The sequence below is a fragment of the Asparagus officinalis genome, chromosome 2 (genome assembly GCF_001876935.1).
Source record: "Asparagus officinalis chromosome 2, Aspof.V1, whole genome shotgun sequence".
Lineage (NCBI taxonomy): Eukaryota > Viridiplantae > Streptophyta > Magnoliopsida > Asparagales > Asparagaceae > Asparagus > Asparagus officinalis.
Window position 1 is genome coordinate 76,272,668 of NC_033795.1, and position 23,577 is coordinate 76,296,244.

Sequence of the window (23,577 nt, forward strand, 5' to 3'; positions counted from 1 at the left end):
GCAATCCCTCCAATTGCTGCTTACCCTCTTAAATGGAGAGACTAATGTGAAAATAACTTACGAATTTGGGGATCTAATTGCAATTTCAATGATTTGAGGGACTAAGTTAAAAAAAATGAAAGATTCAAGGGACTAGTGTAAAACCCCAGGAAGAGAACAGTCATATTAAAGACACGCATCAAACAACAAAATCATATTTGATATTGATAGCATCGCATTTGAAAATTTTCAAAATTCAGAATATCAAACTTCATCGTGTTGACAGAATCGTCCCTGCATCCATGAATCAAGACTGGCTTCAGGATTAAGTCAAAAATTTCAATAAAACCTATTGAAAACGAATCCGATTCATCATCAAATCAATTGAGACAACCTGAGCCACCAAAAACAAAAAGACTTAACAGTAAGAGGTTAAAATAGGACAATAGATATTTACCACATGCATACTGGCAAAGTTCAAATTCCATTTTGCTAGGAAAACTGAATACCATTCGAGAAAGATTTATGACAACAAGAAGCCCTCATATAAACAAGGCTAAAGGGTGACCATCCAATATTTATTTCAACAGGACTTCCAACCAAAAGATAGACATGCAGAGAAGTAAGACACGAAGAGGGAATGACTAACAAAAGGACTGAACAGGCCAAAACACCACCCCTAGTAATCAAAAGGCCATCCAGAGTAGCTCATCTCATTGATACTATCCTCACTAACACCAGCAGAACCTCCTCCAGCCCCACTCTGCCGAGTAGTAGTATTACCGGAATTTGACGCACCGAACGGCCACAGGTAAGAGAAGGGGTTCCTCCTCCTGCTACTTTCCCCGCCGTTTTCCCTACTAACAGAACGGCCATCACCGCTACCGCTGTTACTGCCGTCACCACCGCTTGAACTCTGACGACTCGATCGATCACCAGAACGGACACCACCATTATATCCTGATGGTAGCTCAACGCGACAAACTGGGCAAGAATTATGCTGAACCAACCAAGGAACGATGCAATCTGAGTGATACAAGTGGTTGCATGGCATTTCTCGAGCTTCAGAGCCCAGCTCAAACCGTTCTTTACAGACGGGACAGTGGGAATCTCCCTGAAGATGCCTCCGGGTTATCTTTATCGTGGGTATGGCATCGATGGAGGATCGAGCAGCTGGAGGTGGGCCACGACGATCATTGTTCCTCATCAACATTTCGATGAAATCTTCTAAGCCACTGCCAACAAGATAGTCTCCAGCATTTACACGTCTAGAGTTTCCAATATCAATATGAGCTGGAATCTGACCGCTGAAGAGAAGGAAAGGGCCTGTGCCAAACCCTAGACCTTGATCAGAGATGGAATTGGGTCTTCGATGGATGTCAACTTCACGATTCCTTCCAGCCATTCGCTGCCTCATGAAGGCGGAAAGGAGCTCCATAACCCTAAGTGGATGGTCCTGATCTTCATCAGGATTCGGTCCAAGAAATCCTAGTGGCCCCATGATTCCACCAATCTCGTTGAGTTCTTGCAGGAAGCCTTCATCACAGTAGGGGCATAGAAAGTCTCGACCAATGGGGGTGACCGCTTGCCTGCATCTGTAACACCAGTGAGTGTTCCCGCGGCTCGACATTGTTGAATCAAACTGATGAGAACTGGGAATGCACAGAGCTTGGACCTGAAACCTGATATGACCTTTATCTCCTCCTGCACCCTTAACGGATAACAAGCATCAATTTTGCATAACTTAATAAATTAATCAGCATCATTCCACTGTATTTTCCCCTAAAAATGTATTTGTTGGGGTAGGACTTAAAGTTGATAACACTAGGTAAGGATTGACCAAAGTAAAAGAACATAAGTGTAAGTACACGTTCAGTATGCCAGTCGCTATACTTTCCTACCAGAGAAAAAAATTCAAGATAATCTAGGATAGGACCATAGCATTTAGTTTAATTGTATTGAGATGAGATTTTACCTCAAGCATGCACATCTAGGTTGTATAAATAAAACACTTCTAGAATGCACACTTTTGGTTATCTAATACAAATCAGAACTCAAGCAAAAAACATGTGTACAAGGATTTTTTAAATGATGTATCAATTTAGAGAAAGGGGTATGCCCTAGATTTCTTCTTTTACCAAATTAAGAGACAGGGATGCACAAAATTTTAGATGAATCAAGGTGATTCAGATTGGGTATCGATTACAAAAACCTAACAGGTCCGGCATACAAAGATGCAGAGTGAAGAGAATACAGAGGCTTGGCATTTTTTGGTGTTGGTGTATTGTGGGGCTGTTTATTTTTTAATAGGGATTCACAAACTATCAGAGTGCTTTTCGGTTCTAAACTCCCATATACCTTGGTCTAATCCCTGTGAAGATCAAACAACCAGAGGCACTTTTAAAGTGCTTAATGCCAAACATTATGAAGCTCAAGCAATCAGAAGTGTTTCGCTCCCCAGCAGGCTAAAACATCAAAACATCCATCTGTCCGCGCACGATGTGCGCATAGATGCATATTTATAGTATGCAAGTACCAACATACCTAATATATAAATATGCACCAAATGCCCAAACACGTGTTCACGCATACATATGATATATATACCAAGGCAATAGCACGGACATTAATATGCACACACATCTGCTCGCGTCAGAGTGGGCAATTCAAACTTCACAACTCCACGCATGAAAGTAGACTTAGAGCTAGCATCAATACGAGCGAAGATATTCAGCATAACGATCAGAATTTAGTCTGCTCCAATCTATTTTTTCAATCTATTTAAGCTTGTAAAGTGTAACAGTTTTTTATTTTATTTTTTTCTTTGGTAGGCCTGAGAGGATACAACAAATCTGAACCCTAGATGACCATCCCCAAAACCGTCACGAAATCTGGCAAAGTACTTAATCGAGGTCGTCAACTGCATAATACTCGCATATAAATCCCAGAAAATTCGTTCATGTCCCCTATGACATACATTTGTCACTCAATCTTATTCAAATTATCAAGATGTAAGCAAACAGGAAAGAGATCCACGCAATTAAAAGAGAATTAAACCCTAATTCGATCGTCTTTGGCAAAAATTGAACGAAAATTGATGGAAACCAGTTACAGAGCCCGGTGAAAATGGGGAAAAGATTGTACCTTTGCAAGAGGCAGATGAAGGACCCGATGCCCTAGATCTTAATTAGGGCTAGGGTTAGGGTTTAGAGGGGGGATTGGATGAGAGAGAGACAGAGAGAGAGAGAGAGATGATCGAGAGTGGGAAGTAGGAGAGAGGTCTTCTAGAAGTCTCTTCCCCGTCTATCTGCTCATCCTCTATGGCCTTCACGTAGGAGCCACGTGGCTTCTTTTAGGCCGTTTGATGTGGCTTATCTTCAATTGTCGGTGGAACTGGTCTCTATTTACCTTTGGTTTTAATTTCATGTTTTTTAGGGAATTCTTTTTTTAAACAAGACCCTTTTTTAACCTTATTAGCAAAATCAATCTTTTGTGATTTAATTTTGCGAGATATAGTTTTAAAAATACACTGAACTAGTAGTCCAGTGTAATTAGTGTTGGCTACTCACATGCTGATTAAATTTTAAAAAACACAGTAGACTAATTAAACTATATCTGGGTGTAATTAGGCACCACTAAATACATGGGATTAGTAGTCACGTGGATTTTAAAACTTTAGTTTTGTAAAATCGACCTCTTTTTGGCCGATTTTGCTAATTAGATCTAAAATAGGTCGACTTTACTAATAAAGTTTTAAGAATGGACTTTTTTTTAAAATTCTCCCTTTTTTAATTAGTTAAGGCTAAATTGCAGAAAACCACCTTAACTCTGGACAATTATTAGTTAATCCCCCTAAAATTTGAAACATTAGGAAATCACTATTTAAGGTTGGGGGTTGTCATAAAACTCCTCCTAATTTTAAGGTTTTTTTCAGACAACCTCTCTAAAAACGTGAACCACTTTTTGACTAGCGGAAATATCGCTTGCGCAATTTTACCCACTCATGTGAAATTTGCATGTAATGCTGTTAGGATGGTTTTATGAGAAATTCTTGAAGTAACTTTCTAACAACCCTTAAACTTAAAGGGTTTATAATATTATGGAAGTTATCTGATAATCGTCCAAATTTAACTAGAGTTTGTGAAAAATTTAGCCTTCTATTAACTCGTGGTCCAAAGACTATTAAGGATTACGTAAAAATATCACAAATTACTTTTATAATAAGAATATAAAGTTTCGAATTAGCAGAAAAAATATCTATAAAAAATTATAAGGTGGGTTTATGTAAATATCTTAGGGTCCATGATAGTTCACGTTTACGGTGATTCTACCCTAAAATTCATGATGATAATTTTGTAATACGTTACTATAAGTAAATGATATTTAACTTATGTTTAATTTCTGAAAAATTATGTTATTTACTGAAAACTTTATGGTATTTATCCTTAGAAAATTGTATATGGTGTTATTTTTATGGAAAAAAACTCAAGCAATTCATATTAACTCTTGCTGTCCATATAGTGGGATCAAATTTACTCTTAACATATCATATTAGATAAGGAATGATGCAAATTATGAGCAGTAAGTCTGAAAGATCAAATTAAACTAGTCCTTAAATGTGTAATGAAAATATATTCACAGGTAAAGACATCCAACTCCTAGCATTGAAATGATAAACTCTTTGTATTCAAATTTAAAGAAAACCAGAATAACATTAAAGGTTTCAATTACCTAAACTCAGGTATTATATCTCATTACCCACATTCCCATGATACATATTAACCGAATAGTTCTCAAATTAAAATACAATAATATCATGTGATTTCTCCGGTATGTTCCAGTTTTGCATCAGATTCTCAATCAAATCTGCCTCGATCACATTCAACAGCAGTTAGTTCCATGAGAAGTTGAGAACCAACGATGATTTTTCTTACTCTTCTCTCAAAATTGCTTTCTTACTCTCAGCAGAAAGCAGCTATCCGTCTCAATTACACACTGATTGAAAGACCCGAGACAGATAAATAATGTTACATTGTTATTATTGAGAAAGCTCAGTCTACGATTCATGTTTCCTCACGAGAAGCAATAATCTCCTGCAATTTAAATATCTCATCTTCTCTATCATGAAGGTCTTGCTTTAATTTCTCGATTTCTTCGACACGATCTTCTCTATCTCGGAGCTCTTGCTTTAATTTCTCGATTTCTTTCACAAGATCATCTCTATCTCGGAGCTCCTGCTTCAGCTTCTCGATTTCTTCTATGTGATAACACTGTAGCAGGGACGTTCTCTGCCTTTTCTGGTCTTGGGTGTCATCTTCTAGGGCGTTTCTTTTCTTTGGGAACTTGATGTTATTAAGAAGACCGTCTGCTGTCATCCTGCGGACATAGAAAGTAAATGTTCGTCCCGTGCTCTGTGTGAGCGTGACATTCTTCTGTAGACGTCCGCTAGTGTCCTGCGTTGAATGTGGAACAAGTATGAGATCAGAACCGTTTTTGGACTAGTAGAGTGACCCATCACAAGTTTCTTGGTTGGTCATTTAGTAAAATATGTTGTTATCTCATACTCACTTTATTCATACATAGATTCTGCCATTAATGTGTGTGCGCACACACGTACATGAGGAATATGGGTATCCTTGATACTGGTCCTTGATAGTGAGGTTGTCACCTCTCACCCACTCATCTAAACCCACTCATCTAATGGATGAGTAATCAAGTGAGGACCATTTTCAAGAGGATACCTTTTAATTTGTGGATGAGAAGTGGTCACCTTACTATCAAGGATAAGTTTTGTCCTTGATACCAAGGATAGCTCCCTCCCTCCCTCCTTTTTTTTTGTCATACAGGTAAGTTGACGCTAGAAGTACCATTAGGTATTAATAAGATTCATAATACCAATCCAAATTCAAAATTTGAATCCCAAAGTTCAAAATCTATGCCATTAGGTATTATCTATTTTCACATAATATCATAACATGCACGTAGGTGTGAGCGCTAGAGTTATGCTAGGAATGTCTATTATAAGGGTTATTTCAATCTTAGTCCCTCAAACCTTCAATATTTCCAAATTAGTCCCCCAAATCATGGAAATTCCTACTGTCCCTCAAATCATCGCACTGCTTACAATTAGGTCCGCCTGGTTAACACAATTAGATCTAAAAGACTATTCCCTAAAATCTAACTTTGAGTGATGACTTTCCCATTGTACCCTTGAATTTTAACATTGTGCTAGGAATGTCTATTCATTTTAGGTTTTTTACTGCATTTAGTTGTATTAAGAAAATATCAATGGTAATGTAGCATTACGAATGCAATTTGAATGAAATGTAATTAGAAGAAAATTTGTTCCTGTCATGTATTGTGATAAAAGAGGGCAAGGGAGAGGGATTAGGGGTTTTGGAGGGGAAAGTTTAACCTAAGGGCATTATTGTAATTAACCATGCAGATTAAGGCTTAACTTAACCCAAATTATCTAAAATAAACGTTTACTTAGACAGGGGGACTTAATTGTAAGCAATGTGATGATTTGAGGGACCTAATAGGAATATCCATGATCTGGGGGGACTAATTTGGAAATAGTGAAGATTTGAGGGACTAATACTGAAATAACCCTTATTATTAATAGTATCTGAGATGTTTATATGACTGTAGGTGATCAGATCGTACACCAAGGGAGATCTTTATACAACTACTCTTTTTCTATTATTTCTTTCTTCTATGCCCTTAATAGAGGCGAGTTTGTTTCCCCCGATTGATTTAGAAAGAGAACTGCGATCACATTCATGCCAGTACTGGAAGTTTACCATTGCTTCATACGTCAGAAGCTTCGCAAAATATTGCTTGCCTAGAAAGATACTGCAATTGATTTGATCTTCCATCTCCAGGACAGTACTCTCTTAGTTTTTCATAGCACGATTTAGAATGAAGAAGTTCAATACCATTTACGTGTGTTGTTCTCGACTGGTTTTCAGCTTACGAAACTTTAAACAACAGTATCATGTTTTCAGCGCATACCATGGTTTCTTGCCCTTCTATTCCTCTAAATGCGGAGTAGGCATCTCCCGCATCCTTAAAAATGGCAAAAGTAGAATAGTGTTGGCCTCGAACTCTTAAATCATCCTGCAGAACAATGCGTTTTAAGTTTTAACGCAATGTTCATAACTTTGTATAAAGTACTCTGTTAGTCTACACAAGTAGAGAGCATAAATCACGAACCTGAATATCAATATCATATTTCACAGAAAATACACCCCGCAATTCTTGACAAGGTACTTCAACAGGTACTTTGTGAAGAAACAGCTTCATTAGATCAGACTCTGGCACCTATAGAAAAGTGTATAGATTCGGAAAAGTAAATGTCTTTCTTTGATGCATAAACGAAACACGTATGAGAGGTTTATTAGTTTCAACATACATTTTTTCCATCAATGGCAATCGGATCATCAAATCCATTCTCCAGCTTGGCAAGCACTAACTTCATTGCAGCTTGTGCATCAGTAAGGCAATTATGTGGTTCACCTTCCTTACGAACTTCATAACCCAGCACAGACTGAGACAGAAATAAGAGTCGAAAATAAGGAAATATTGACCAGATGAATGAGAAAAAAGATACAACACCTACTTATCATGCATACAGTAGAATTTTATCAATCATCAGAGCAATTCGCCATGAAAACAGGCCAATTATTAAGCATGTGCCGAAAAATTTCATATGTACTTAAAAAACAACCAACATCTGTGGTCTTTTATCATTTGGTGCTGAATTATTGGCCAAGGTGACATTAAACAAGAGAAGCCATAGAGATGAACCTTAATGTTGGTGCCTGCCCTTTCTATTAGCTTTTGGTTAAAGCGACATCTCAAAGGTTTGGTATATGCAAATTTGTTTATTTTGTTTTAATGCCGTCAGTTAGCAACTGTAATATGATGTAAACACAATCCTACCAAATCATATCTAGCACACACTACGAAATTAAAAGAGGGAGGCCATGTTGTCTAACCCATAAACTTCTAGCACACTTAATAAGGTAGTCTAGTAAGATGCGGAAACTTAAGAAATCACACACAATATTTCTGTCTAGCATCTAAATGGTTCAATTTTTTTTAATTACGCACTAAGATGCAACAGATAATGTCATAAAGGCGTCATGTAATCCTGGGTATATTCCTTAACATAAACAATATTTCTGTCTAGCATCTAAATGGTTCAATATATATTTTTTAAATTACGCATTAAGGTGCAAACAGATAATGTCATAAAGATGTCATGTAATCCTGGATATATTCCTTAACATAACTGGGGGGCTACATATCACATGTAGAAGCACAAGTACATGTCAGGTAGTTTATCAGACACCAGGAGAAACTGCTGCCTAGTCAGATTTCAGTACAAACTACTTGAGATTTAAGATAATCCCTTAGCTTTACACAAATAATATCATCTACTGGTGAGTCTTCAGCAATTTCTTGGCAGTATCCAGTACGAATGAAACCATATTCTGGAGATCTGAATGTTCCGTGTAAACTTTGTACTTCAAAGATAGCGATCCATAACAATGTTTCTAATTGAGTTCAACTATTCAAGGTTCAAGCATCGTATTTGTATGTACCTCTTACTGCATGCATGTCTGATGAAATAGGGCACAACAAGGCATCCCAGAGAAATTCCTAAAAGTGGATGAAGCTAACAGTAAAAAAGGGGAGAAACCCTATAGATGATCCATATATCCATCAGTATTTTCTTTTTCAATAGCATAATTATAAATTCATTAGCGATCATACGGTTTGGGACCCCTCACCAAAGACTCAAGTGACCCAGCTTGTTGCGTGATTAAAATTTGCGTCATGTAATTGTAAACAGACTTATCATGACATTTAATTTAGTTGCCTCCTTAGGAAATTAAGGTACTGGAACATGTCCCCACACCCCACCCCCACCCCCCCCAAAAAAAAAATAATAAAATAAAACCAACCCACACCCCACCCCCACCCCCCCCAAAAAAAAAATAATAAAATAAAACCAACAAAACACACACACACACAAAACAAAGTTCTGGCATCAAATTACCTACCTCTTCCAAATCATTCAGGTTTAGTAACAAGAAAAAATATTTAAGTGTATTACTTTTCTAAAGACGATGATGATGAAACAAATAATTGAATAAAACACTATCAAACCCACTCTTATTAAAATTAGATAAGTTAGTTTTCTACTCACTAGAGAAATTGGTTAAAAATCTTCTGCAACAAACAAACATAGACATACAAAAAGACAAGAGAATGAAAGTAACTAATCCAAACATCTAAATTTGCGGGAGACAATCTCGATTCATTTATAGCGTTCAAAAGATGAGCGCGTGCTATTGCTCAATAGTTTTCAGTAAATGAATTACAATATCCAGACATATATTAGCATTTCATGTGAAATCAGTAGAAGATCTGAATAGGGTACATAAAAAGAGAGAAAATATGTTCCAGATACTTACCTTACACAAATTGTTTAATGAAGGTGAATAAGTAGTAGGCAAGTTCTTCAACTTGAAGATGGATGCTGTATCAATGACTCGTGGATAATCAATCTTTAATGCTGTAAATATAAGAGTAAAGTTCGAACATGAGAATGTTCCACTGCAACACTTACTCAAAGTTCACAAGTAAGCTGCTAGAGAAATATTCAGAAACATCACATAATAAACTAACATCTACAGGCAGATCTACATCCAGCATACCTTTCAGATCATTATGTAACGCGTGGCCAACTAAAATTGTACCATGTGATAACAACTTCTTCAAACTTTTCTGCAAACAGACACAGATAAAAGATTGGACAAGAAAGTATAGTGTAACTGATAGCTGAAAGTAATTAAGAAAGTATAGTGTAACTGATAACTGAAAATAACTAGCATTACCTGTATTTCATCTAATGAACATGTAACGCCCTCCAAATCTTTAGCAGAGATACCAGTAATATATGTTCTATAGTCAACAACATCTTTACTGGGTTTTACAAGTTTATCAAGTTTAACCTGAACACAAAAAAATGAGGTTAACATATAAAATCAACCAAGAGGGAAGGGATTAGAAATGCTGTACATGAAATTTCCATAACACAATATTCAACAAGGTAGAATTCATTACGTTGAAAAATAACATTATCTTGGAAAATAGTTCTATATACAATACCTCCAAGTTCCGACCCACAGCACATACTCTGACTACCGCATCAGTACCATCTCGGCAAAGAACCATCTCGCAATCAACAGAAAGTAATGTTTGTGAACTCATTACCTTAAAAATTTTACCTAGGGGCACAATCATCCAGTCCTGCCAATTCAAACCATTAAATAAGGTAACTCTATGAAGTACAAAAAGCATTTTCTATCTTTTTAGATGTCCATTAGATAGAAAGAAATTTATGAACAATAAGATATTAAAATAAAAAAGAACTATAATTGCATAACCAAAGCAAGATAATCAGTATTCTCAAGTTCTCTAAGTTTCCACCAACCATATCAAAGCTAAACATTATCGAATAAATTTTTTTGAATAAAATAACATGCTCTACTTAAAATGTAAGAAGTTTAAGAGTCTGCAACTTGCATGAGTTGCTTAAAAAACAGAAGGCAGTTGAAAGTTAACTCATGATAACAAAGGTGCAATAACAATGAAATGTCTGAAGAGATGGAACACTACCTCATCATGGGATGGGAAGGAGTAATGTTGAGTGTATTGGGGGTGCTCAACAGTCAACTGGACCAACCTCTGCATATTGGCAACTAGTTAATAAAATTGTACACTATTTCATGTTTTCAACTTCCACACCAATATAAGTATATATAGAGCGCAAAAGACCAATTATAGAGAGCATGCTTCAGAGTCTACCTCTAGCAATTCCAGTGTGAATGAAAAGGTCATTCAAAGAAAATCAAACAAGAACAGTCACTGAGAGACGTAAAAGTATGATAAAATGTTGAGAGAATATAATTATTATTTAGAGGAAGAATTAGTTGTACATTCTGTTCTCCTCAGCCATTAAGTTGTATCCATGAAAATTGTACTGCACATCACTTCACGGACATAATATATTTCTATATGTTTCAGTAATATAAATGCACTTTAATGTAGCATAACAACTTTGTAACTGCATTTCCCTCCTTGTGACAGTTGGTGAAGAACCTAGCAATAGTGGACACTTGTAGGCAGAGACAACACTGACTACACTAGTCGACGAGATTATGATGTTGGTAACAATGATAAAGCTGCTGATATATTATTTCGTATAGTGATCTTGCAGTTGGTGGTGGTGTTGATTCTTGTATGTGCATGATGTCTATGGTTGAGGAAAGTGGCATTGACAAGCAGATCATTAGCATTGACGTGCTAAGATGGTCGAGGAAAAGGGTAGGTGCTAAGATGATGTGTTATGAGACCTAACTAGTATCAATCCTATCCTCTATTTTTGTTACAATTACATCCACTGCAGAAAGTTTGTTAACCTGTTGCAAAAACTTATAAACCCAACAAGATTATTATACTAGTCATCTGTCTATCAAATTTACGCATATTATACAGATAACAAACTACTTTTAAGAGAGAGAGAGAGCAAGACTCCTATCAACTTAAGTTGATGTCCACCAAAATTTGTAGCCACACATTTATTAATATAAAACACCTTTTTATATAATACAAGGATCCCTAGGCAATATGAGTGGTTAAAAACTTTGGTTGACACACTATTCCCTATCCACTTAAGTTGACACAAGTTTTCATATATATATATATATATATATAGCAAAGCTCCTATAAACTTAAATGGATAGGAGCCCTTTGTCCACCAACTTTTTTATCCATTGATTTTGCATTGAGATTTATGCTAGCATATGATACAAATGAAGGCACAAATCTCAAAGATAGCATTGATGTGTAGCACAAATCTCAAAGCATAATGAAAGGATAAAAAGTTTAGTGGACAAGTACTCCTATCCACTTAAGTTTATAGGAGCTTTAATAAATAAATAAATAAATACGCGTCATTCTAGAAAATGAGACACAGATATGTAGCTGCATCTTTTGTCTTTGTCTGACAAGCAACAAGCAAATATGCACCTACCCTTTTAGAGTTTGCCGTCAAACTCCCACCATCCCCACACCATTTAGTTAATTATAAAGTCAACAAGATTATAATGCTAATAAACTCCTCATTTTTTCCTTCTTTCACGCATAAGATTCTCCTGGCCATCAACCACGGAAAAACAAGACCAAGCCAATCACAGACAAGCTCACTCCTTGCTACATTGTTTCTGTCATTCCTCTCCCTCACCGACTCCGGCCTTCTCTTCATCAAAGGGAATGTTTCGGCCAAATGTCCGAGCTGCAATCAAAAGAGGAGGTTTGCGATCGTTTTCTTGTTGAAAAGAAACAAAGAAAAGGAGAAAGACTGTTGAAAGAGGCAAAGGGGGAGAGAAACAGTAATTCTAAGGGGTACTTGAATTTCTAATTACTTTTATTCGTATTTTCTCACAAGTATAAACTTTTCAGTCAAATTCCTACATTTTGATTGGATTTCTATTATTAGTGATACTCAGCATGTTGGTTGACACATCATCAATTTTCCATGTTTTAAAAGATGAACCAATCAGAGAAAATTTGAAAAAACTAGATATGGACCCGGAATTTACAAGTTTGCGCCATTTTCAAATGCAACCAAATAGTGCATTGGTGGCCTTCACTGCACTCGAGCTAAACAACTAAATCAATGTTCTCTCATTTATCCTTGATGGAGCAATCTATAATTTCCTATGAATGCAGCAATCTCTAATTTCCTTGAATGCACTCATTTCAATAAGAGAAACCTCCAATCTCCTACGAATGCCCTCATTTCTTATCCGATATTTTAGTGTATATTCACATCTCAGCAGTAAACACAAGACTATCATATCATTCTCAACTGTAAACAAAAAGATGCTATTCTCAAACTTGTAAACAAAAGTTGTAAAAATATGGAAATCACATTTAACTTTCTCAAAAATTCTTTGTATGGTTGCAACTTGTAAAATAAGGAAATATGTTGATGTATCACCATGCTCAATGTGCATGATAATAGAAATTCAGCCAAAATGGGAGGATTTGACTAGAAAGTGCAAACTTGTTAGAGAAAAATAATAAAACAATTAAAACCAACCAATGCTTACTCCTTCCTCATGCCTCTTTTCAACATTCTTTTCATCTTCTCTTGTTCTTATCACTACACATCTGCCTCCTCGAATCCGAATTCGTCACTAGCCACTCTCCTTAACATTAAGAAGGAGGCAGATTTAGGATTTTGCTCCCTGAACTATATTCTTGGTTTTGAAAATCAATAGTGAAGTGTAAATGAATTATTAGGTTCAGATTTATCATTTGTGTATTGCACCCTACCCTAAAGCTGCACTTCTTACAGGATTAGTAAATTGAATGTACTTTGTTATTTAATTGAAGGGATTAAAAAAAGGTTAGATTTTTATTTTGGTGCAAAATGAGTTGAAAGTTGAAACTAATAAGTAATAAGTGAGTAACCGAAAGTGGCAAATTGAATTATATTTATGTTTCATTTTTTTCTTTGTTCTCCTATTTTCTTTAAACATAAACTCATTATTTGCTTAGAACTTGAATCAAATACATCTTGTAGATTTGTCATAAAAGAAATTTCAACTTGACCTATGTTGCAGATGCAAACAAATGCATTTATAATACCTTGCAAGTTCAACTACTTGTGAAGTTCCGTTTTTACTTTAGATATAATTTTTTTATGAATGTCATTTACCAATGATAAAATAATTCTTTTGAGTAGGACTAGGGTCTACATAAAGTTTATAACTATCACTTTCCAAGAATCTATCACACAAACCAAACAAAGTATAATTTTCATTATAAGACTCTAATGGAATCCAAAACAAAGGAAGGTCTCAAGGGGTATGATAACATGGATGTACTCTTTCCGTGTTGTATCATAAATCCTCAATTTTCACAAGAACATCCAGATAGGCCCTAGAAGTAAATCAAATATATCTTTAACCAAGATAAACAACCAAGACATGCTCAATGCAGTTAATGGTAGTGCTAAGTCTTACATGTGCATGTTGTCTATGGTTGAGGAAAATGGTAATGATAAGCAGATTGGTTGCAGTGACATGCTAAGATGACTTGCAATTTGCAAAGGCACAATTGAAAGGATATTCATGATTGTCGATATAGTTGCTAATCGACTTTGCACAAATCATTGGCAACTTGTAAGTAGAGTTATTAGGATTTAATAAACTTATTTATATTACAATTGTGTTCGAGATTAACTATAAGCAGATATCCAACCCAAACCAAGTTAAATTCAACCTATTATGATTCTTACATGAAAAGAAAATGCTTCGTATAGAGATATTAGGTATAAGTTCTATTAGATCTCTATAAAAATAGACATGATTTATCTCGATTTTTCAACCTAATTTTAGCTTCTTTTGTTCTAGTCAGCAGAAACCAAGGAAGCACCAACATACCATTTCCAACATGCTAAGAAAGCTTCAACATGCTTCTCTAATAAAAGTCACGACATTCATTGCAAACACATCAACAAACTATCATTGGTAGTATTGCAACTTAGTCAACCATCTTTCAATCATCCAATGAATCGTAAAAGTAAAGCAGCAGCATCAACAACGTCTATGCTTGAGATAACCATAATGATGCGTATTGAGTCTATTGACTACTACTCAGCGTCTAGTTTACACAAAATTTTCTTTTACAATATTAGTTGTTCAAATACAAAGGTGAAGCAACCAAAGATGATAGATTTCATTGATGTGTTGGCAATGGTGGGCGTAGACCGGGAAGAGGTTGCTATATGAGGAAGTGTCATCTCATCTTTTAGCTAAGAACTATGAAAAATCAATGGAGATGATAACCTCTTTAATCCCAAAGTGAGGATGTTAATGCATTAAATTTTACTCTCCTGGTGAATAGTTAAAACCTTACATTAGATTTTCTTTTTAGATAAATATTTATTTTTTTTATTGACTGCTTGTTAGTTTATGGAGTCAAATATAAGTTATTTTATTATTGTATTAGAATATTAGAATTGTGCATTAGATCTTGTTTCTTTATAAAAGTAATTGATATTCTTTTGTGCGGTTTCGAACTCTTTAGTTTTTGCAATTGAAAACAATCTTTGCGTGAAATTTGATTATGAGAATTTTTTTGTGTTAGGCTAAGAAACATTAACACAATAAGAGACAATCTCTAGTCTTGTTTAACCATATATCTTATCCTATAGCTGCCAATATTAGTTTTGCATAAGTCATTCAACATCTAGTAAGTAGAGTTCATAAGATTTAGTAAATTCAGTTCCATTAGAATTGAGTTCATGATTAACCTGATAGGCAGATATCCAACCAAACCAAGTCAAATCTAAACTACTACGATTCTTACATGAAAAGAAAATGCTTCGTATAAAGATATTAGGTATAATATTTATTAGTCCTCCATAAAAAAAATAGACATGATTTATCTCGTGTTTTCAACCTAATTTGGTTTTTCTCATCCTAGTCAGCAGAAACCAACATACCATTTTCACTATGCTAACAAAGCTTCACCACATTTCTCCGATAAAAGTCATGAAATCCACCACATTCGCACATCTACGTCAACCACTATTACTGGTAGTTTGTGTAGCTTAGTCAACGTTCTTTCAATAAACCGATAATAAAGCAGTATTATCAGCCAAGCCTACGCTTGAGTAATGGCTACCACTTAGCATCTAGTTTACACAATTTTTTTCTTTTTACCAGATGAGTAGCAAGGTTCCACAAGCGCTAAGTAGCCTAGGTACCAGGCCCGAAGCTTAAAGCCTAGACAGTTTTCCAGTTTTGTATTATTTAATTACAATAATTAACAACAAATACATTAAACAAAAAGAACTTGAAGATATTCAACTTAGGATTCAAACTGATCTTTCTACCCATGAGCTTCTTGCTTTGGAAAAAACTTGTCCAAACAAGCATATATTTCTTCTCAATGCTAAGTTCCCCGATCTACAGCAAAAAGCCAAGATTAAATGCTTCTCAAGGGGATAAAAATACTCATTTGTTTCATTCCTCTTAAAAGGCTTAGATGCCTTGCAGCAAAGTTTTGTTGCTCTATAGTAGTTCTAGTGAAAAGCTCACAGATAATGATGCAATCATTCATGAAATTCTTGCCTATTATTAAGACCTACTGGGTTCTTCTTGTTCAACCTCCTCTCTTCCTGATGCAAATACTGAGCAGACGAATATTGCAAGTGGACCATGTCTCTCCTCTGAACACTGTCTAATACTGAGCAGATCTATTACTCATGGGGAAATCAAGTAAACTGCTTTTTCCATTTCAGATTTGAAAGCCCTAGGACCAGATGGATATTCTGCAGTTTTTTTTAAAAAAAAGCTTGGAGCATCATTGGTGAGAATGTTCTACTTGCAGTTTCTGATTTCTTAACTACTGGTAAACTCCTAGGTCATATATAAAATCTACAACTATCACTCTCATTACTAAAATTCAATCTCCTACCTCTTTGTCTGATTTCAGGCCTACCTCTTGCTGCAATTTTCTTTATAAAGTCACATCTAAGTTCTATCAAATAGATTTCAATCTGTGATGAGTTTTCTAGTCAATGATGCTCAATCTGCTTTTGTGAAGGGTAGAGTTATCAGCAAGAATATCCTTCTTGCTCATGAATTGGGTAAACAATATAGTAGAGAATCTAGTTCTCTTAGGTGTATTCTAAATGTTGATATAAGAAAAGCCTTTGAGACAGTTGATCGGAACTTCCTTAAAGCTATGTTTATTGGTTTTAGCTTCACTTCAGTCATGGTTAATTGGATCATGACTTGTGTTACTACCCCTTCTTATTATATTTTCTTTAATGGCACTTTGCGTGGTTATTTTAAGGGTAGGAGAGGTTTAAGGCAAGGGGGCCCTTTCTCTCCCTGTCTTTTTGTCCTTAGAATGGAATATATTTCTAGATCTTTAGATGTTCTTGCCTCTCAAAGATCTTTTAAATTTCATCCAAAATGTTCTAAGCTTAAGATCAATCATCTAGTATTTGCTGATGACTTGCTCTTATTTTGTAGAGTGGTCTTAATTCAATTTCCTTTCACTTTCATTGTCTTGAAACCTTTAGTTCTGTATCTAATTTGCACATTATTCCATCAAAGTGCTCTGCTTTCACGGGTGGTGTTTCAGACACTACTAAGCAAGATATATTTCATCTTCTTAGCTTTCAAGAGGGTAAATTCCCTATGAGATATTTAGGGATGCTTATAAGAGATTGTCTTCTTCTGATTGTGATGCCCTTTTTCTTAAAATTACAAAACATATTTAGAATGGGAAGCAAAGAAATCTCTCTTATGCAACTAGATTGCAACTCATTAAAAGTGTCCTCAATGGGTATACAAGTTTTCTGGTGCTCTAACTTTCTCCTCCGTAAATTACTCCTTAAGAAAATTGATTCTCTTTGTAATGATTTCCTTTGGAATGATCACGTACACTTGATTTATTGGAATCAAGTCTGTAGTGACATTTTAGTTGGAGGTCTGGGTGTTTACTCTGCTGCTCAATGGAATATTACAACTACCCTTAAACTTTTATGGGCTATTCAACACAAATAAGATACTTGGTGGATGAAGTGAATCCATGGAAACTATTTAAAAAGAAATACTATATGACAGTTCCTATTGTTCAAAATTCCTCTTGGTTGTGGAAGCAAATCTTAAAAGTTAGCAGTTTTCCTATCTCAAAATGGGGTTCCACTGATGATATTATTAAGGTTCCAAATAGATGTGTTATTTGTGGGATATTTAAAGTTTCTCTTGCATATCAAGCTCTACTCCCCCATTCCTCGGAAGTTTCATAGCATGACACTATTCGGAGTACGCTCAATTTGCCCAAATACTCTTTTATTGCATGGATTGCTGCAAATGAAAGATTGCTCACATATGATAGACTGATATAATTTGGAGTGAACATCATTGGCACTAAGTGTGAGCTCTGTAATTCTTCCTTTGAGACCCACGACCACTTATTTTTCTACTGTCCTTATAGTTCTACAATATGGAATGAGATAATCATGCATCGGCTTGATTTTCAATTTAGAAGCTGTGGTTGGGACGTTGTGATTCATTGGATGTCTACCAATTTGAGGGTTTCTAACTATGCTCATCAAGTCTGAAGATTGGCTTTGATTACAACAGCCTATGCTATTTGGCTTGAGAGAAACAATCATTTGCATACTGATAGTAAGAGGCCAGCTGAAGCCCTGATCAAATATATCAAAGGTCAAGTTTTGATATTCTTCTTCATGCTTCAGTTCCTGATAACTTTGGGCCGTGGGCTAACAGTTTGTGAGTTGTAATTTTTTTAGTTCTCATATAAATTTTATATGTTTTATCTTTAGTATTTCGTACACTTGGCTATGCCCAAGTTCATGATGTACTTCAACTTCTTTACTAGGTGAATGAAAATTTTCTCATTGATCTAAAAGATAAATGCATTAAACTCATATAAAATTACAAAAATTAACAATAACAATCATACATTCATAGCCGATCATGCATAAATAGACTAAATGATAAATACTAAGAAACACCAATACAATAAATCAATGCCGACAACACATGAATCCCAATTTCAGAAACCTAATGCTCAAAATATTAGCAAAAGGAAAAAAACACGAATAGTCCAATACACGGTGTATCATCTAATATGTTTCTCCTTGATGCTAATATGTTTCTCTTCTTCACGAGGATATCTTTTTTAATGAAGGTGGAGATGGTTTGCTGAAGGGTGGAGTTGGAGGAAGTGTTTGTAGTTGGTGGAGAAGACCAAAGGAGTCAGAGGAGGTTGGAGGACGATGGAGGTGGCAAAGGAGAAAATAATGGCCAATACCTAAGCAGTGTAGTCTACGTAAGGTTCCGCCTACGCCTAGGCGCTCCTAATGCCTACGCGGGCGACCTAGGTAATACCTAGGACTAGACAGGAGCATGGGCGCACTAGGCACGTGCTTTGTAAAACAATGAGTAGTAGTTTTCAAATGCAAAGATAAAACAACCAAAAATGATTGCTTCCGTTGATGAGTTAGCAATAAGAAGCCTAGACTGGGAAGAGGTTGCCACAGACTTAGATATGGATACCTATGATGAGGAAGTGACCCCTCATATTTTAGCTAGGAATATGAAAAATCAATGGAGATGATGATTGTTACTAATCCTAAACTCGACGGTGTTAATGCATCGAACTTTGCTCGCTTGGAAAATAGTTAAAACCTTAAGTTAGAAAGGATTATTTGCATATATACCCCTTTACATCATGGGTATTTGCAAAAATACCCTCCAAATCTCAGTATTTGCAAAACTACCCTTCAAATCATCAATTTTGGGAAAAAGTAGCCCCAAAGCAATAATCAACTTTGGTAAGCTAACTTATAATCGCAATGTAAAAATCATCAACTAAATAGTCGAATTTTTAGCACCACATTGATGATTTGTTGATTTTAAGGGTATTTTTTTACTAAGTTAATGATTTGAGGGGTAGTTTTGTAAATACTAAGATTTAAGGGTATTTTTATAAATATCCATGATTTAGGGGTATATACGCAAATAACTTAGTTAGAAATTCTTTTGAAAGAAATATTTATGATTTTCTATTGATTGCTTATTGGTTTATAGAGTCAAATATAGGTTATTTTATTATCGTGTTAGTTTCATAGAATTGTGTTGAATATCTTGCTTTTTTATAAAAGTAATTGATAATTGATATTCTTTTGTGAGGTTTTGAACTTTTTAGTTTATGCAATTGAAACTATGTTTATGTGGAATTTGATTATAAGAATTTCTTTTTGTGTTAGGCTAAGAAACATAAACACAATTGTAAAGTTATACAAGGAAAGAGTTTAAGTATACAACATAGATTGATGGTCTTAGACATATTTATTAAAAAGTGGAGTAGAGAAACTAACGTGAACAAAAGACTAAGAACTAAATGGTGGAATTTAAAAGGACAGAATTTAATACATTTTAAAGATAAGATAATGAAAGAAGATACATAGAACATAGATAATGAGACTAATATTATGTGAAATAGCATGTCTTTTTGTATTAAGAAAGTGGCTAAAATATACTAGGAGAATCTAAAGGTTGTAGATTAGACGGTAAGGAGAGTTGATGGTGAATTGAGAGTGTGCAAAATGTTATTAGAGAGAAGAAAACTTTATATAAAGAGTGACAAAAGTGTAGTAGTAGGGAAAACTTGGAAAAATATAAACTAGTAAGGAAGGAAGCAAAAAGAGCTGTTAGTGAGAATAAAGACAAGCTATGAAATTTTTTTTATAAGAATATAGAATGTCTAAGGAGGGAGAGAAAGATATATATAAGCTTGCTAAGATTAGAGAAAGGAAGAGTAGAGATTTGAGTAATATTAGGTGTATTAAAAGTGAGGATCAAAGAGTTCTAGTGACCAATCGGGAAATAAAACAGAGATGGAGAGGTTACTTTTATCAATTATTTAATGATAACCAAACAAGTGAACCAAGTAGATATTTTGACCATATAGTGAATGATGGGAACTATAGATATTGTCGTAAAATTAAGATTGGCGAGGTTAAAAGTGCTCTAATGAAAATGAAAAGTGGACGAGCTGTAGGACTGAACGATATTCCTATTGAAGCTTAAAAATGTCTTGGAGATATAAGCTTAGGATGGTTAACTAAACTATTTAATAAGATTATCGAGACGAAAAGAATGCCGAATGAGTGAAGGATTAGTATTTTGATACTGATATATAAGAATAAAGGAGATATACAAAGTTGTTCAAATTATCAAGGCATAAAACTCATGAGTCATACTATGAAACTTTGGGAGAGGGTAATTGAGCAAAGGCTAAAAAAAGGGACATGTATATCTGGAAATCAATTTGGTTTTATGCCTGGGAGGTATGAAACTTATACATATTTTGAGACGGTTGATGGAGAGATATAGAGAGAAGAGAAAGGATCTACATATGATTTTTATCGATCTAGAAAAAGCTTATGATAAAGTACCTCGTCAGGTAATGTGGTGGGTGTTAGAAAAAGAAATATGTATCTAGTAATATATATTGATGTGATTAAAGATATGTATGATAGAGGAACAACTAGAGTAAGAACTAATGAAAGAGAGACTAAACTATTTCCTGTTACCATAGGTTTACACCAAGGGTCGGTTTCAAGTCCTTATCTTTTTGCATTAGTTGTAAACTAACTTTTTGTGTAAAGACCGATTAGGAAAAGTGATAATGTTAAGAGTTAATGAGGCTAGAAGATCTAGAGGTCGACCTAGAATGACTTGATCAGAAGTAATTAAAACGGATATGATTAAGACTAACGTAACGGAGGAAATGACCCGTAACAGAATAGAATAAAAAAATATGATTCACGTAACCGACCCCAAACATTTGGGATAAACGCTTGGTTGTTGTTGTTGTTGCTAAGAAACATAAACACAACAAAAGACAATTTTTGGTCCTATTTAGCTATATATTCTATCCTATAGCTATTATCGACTTTGCACAAATCACTCATAAACTTGTAAGTAGAGTTGGTACGAGTTAATAAATCTAGTTCTGTTAGAATTGAGTTCAAGATTAACCTGATAAGCAAATATCAAATCCAAACCAAGTCAAATCCAACCTACTATGGTTCTTTACATAAAAAGAAAATGCTTCGTATAGAGATATTAGCTATAAGTTCTATTACCTCTATAAAAAAAATAGACATGATTTATCTCGACCTTTCAACCTAATTTGGTTTCTTTCGTCATGGTCAACAAAAACTTAGAACGCATCAACATATCATGTCCACAATGCCAACAAAGCTTCACCACATTTCTCCAGTAAAAATTACGAAATCCACCGAATTCAAGTCAACCAACTATTTGCTAGTAGTATTGTTGCAGCTTAGTCAACCATCTTTCAATAATCTAGTCGATGGTAATAATAAGGCAACAACATCAACCAAGCATATGCTTGAGATAAACATAATGTTGTGTAATAGCTACCATTTGGCATCTAGTCTTTACACAAAAAGAAGAAATAGTGGACAAACAACGACAAAGGCTTAACCCCAAATATATGGAGTCTGCTACTTGAATCTCATTCTTCCGTTCATTTCTACTTGGGTAATCTTCTTCATTAAGTTCATTATTACCATATCCTTGTTAATTACTTCCATGCAATTTTTCACATCTAACACTAATCTTTTTTGCACCAATAACTATAATCTTATCACTTATTCGAAAACTAGTGTCTTTTAGTGGACTCCGTTATATATGACCAAACCATCTCATTCAATTCTCTCTCATTTTATCATCGACAAGTGCAAAACCTCTAATCTCCTACAACTTCACTCATTTATTATCCTATCTTTCAGTGTACCTACTAGATCATCATAACATTCTCAGTACTAGACAACAAAGATACCTTTAACTAAGAAAAACAATCTAAATATGCTCAATGTAAGAACAAAGCCCAATGTCCTACCTGTTCCGGGGTTTCCTGATCAGGAAACTCTTTAACAAACCTCTCCATCTCCGCACGATCACTCCGCCGCTTTATCATTTTACTAAGGAACTAAAACAAATATACAACAAAAAAAAAAAGATTAGCACACAAATTGTACCGAATAACTCATGGACAAAGCACAATTTTAACTACCTTGCAATCTTTTTTGGTGAACGTTAGCAGAAACGCAATCAACACATCAGCAGACCTTTTCGATGGATCGCTTAACCCAGAGCCAAATTTCTGGTCGTGAGAATCCAAAAACTCTTTCCACCCTCCTTTAGATCCTTTCAGGCTGTTCTTTTGAGAGAATTTCACGATCTCAGCAAGAACCTAAGCATGATATTTGAGATTTGGCATCAAAATTGAAACTTTGCAGATGAATGGTGAGCCGTTATCGATGAAATTTCTTACCTCTTTATCTGCTTTGGCGATTGCTTCCTCCATTGCCTGAGCTAAAAAGAGATGAAGGATTTTGAAAATGAAGAGACCGTCGTCTTCGTTTTGGCGAAAAAAGAGTGACCTTTAGGGCAAAGTTCGGGTCTTGAGTCTTGAGGCTCGAACTCTTGGCGGGGAACAAGCGGGTTCGGGTCGAGTATAGGTCATATCTTTTTACATCCGCTTGATCCGACTCCACGTTGGTCCCTTTCATCTTCACTGTTTTGAAATTAGTCCCCTCCAAACATTGAAATTGCTATTACGTCCCTCCAATCTTATTAACTATTTAATATTAGTCGCTCTATTAGTCATTATGAATAAATTGCTAGTTCAGGTTGGGTTGGTTGTTAATCACACGTGGTGAATTATATTTCTACTATAAAGTAGTTTGTTTTTCCTCACTAGTCCCAAAAAACTAGAAAATAAGTTTAAAGAAACGGGTTTAAATAGGACTAGGATCTTATATCTAGGGCTTGATGGGTCTGGGTTTGAGTAACTTAAATAGAGGAATATGCATAGAAATCCATGAAAAAACTAAGATAAATAGAATATTCCTCTCAAGCAAATCAC

General features: G+C 35.1%; 2 protein-coding genes across 3 annotated transcripts; both read right to left on the minus strand.

Moving 5' to 3' along the window:
- Nucleotides 418–3,272, minus strand: LOC109831661 (probable E3 ubiquitin-protein ligase RHC1A). 2 transcript variants are annotated; one of them, XM_020399031.1, is made up of 2 exons: nt 3,124–3,272; nt 418–1,683 (listed from the first exon to the last, which is right to left on the minus strand). In XM_020399031.1, exon 2 carries the CDS (start codon nt 1,607–1,609, stop codon nt 659–661), a length of 951 nt encoding a protein of 316 aa, XP_020254620.1. In that variant the 5' UTR covers nt 1,610–1,683; nt 3,124–3,272; the 3' UTR covers nt 418–658. The 2 variants fall into 2 exon arrangements, with proteins under 2 accessions (XP_020254620.1, XP_020254619.1); XM_020399030.1 differs by having other exon boundaries at nt 418–1,690.
- On the minus strand, nt 4,672–23,131 carry LOC109831662 (small RNA degrading nuclease 1-like). The gene is made up of 12 exons (XM_020399032.1): nt 22,984–23,131; nt 22,723–22,902; nt 22,549–22,638; nt 10,672–10,740; nt 10,162–10,302; nt 9,888–10,004; nt 9,708–9,777; nt 9,465–9,565; nt 7,394–7,528; nt 7,195–7,302; nt 6,994–7,098; nt 4,672–5,432 (listed from the first exon to the last, which is right to left on the minus strand). The coding sequence occupies exons 1-12, from the start codon at nt 23,014–23,016 to the stop codon at nt 5,043–5,045; spliced, it is 1,539 nt and encodes a 512-aa protein (XP_020254621.1). The 5' UTR covers nt 23,017–23,131; the 3' UTR covers nt 4,672–5,042.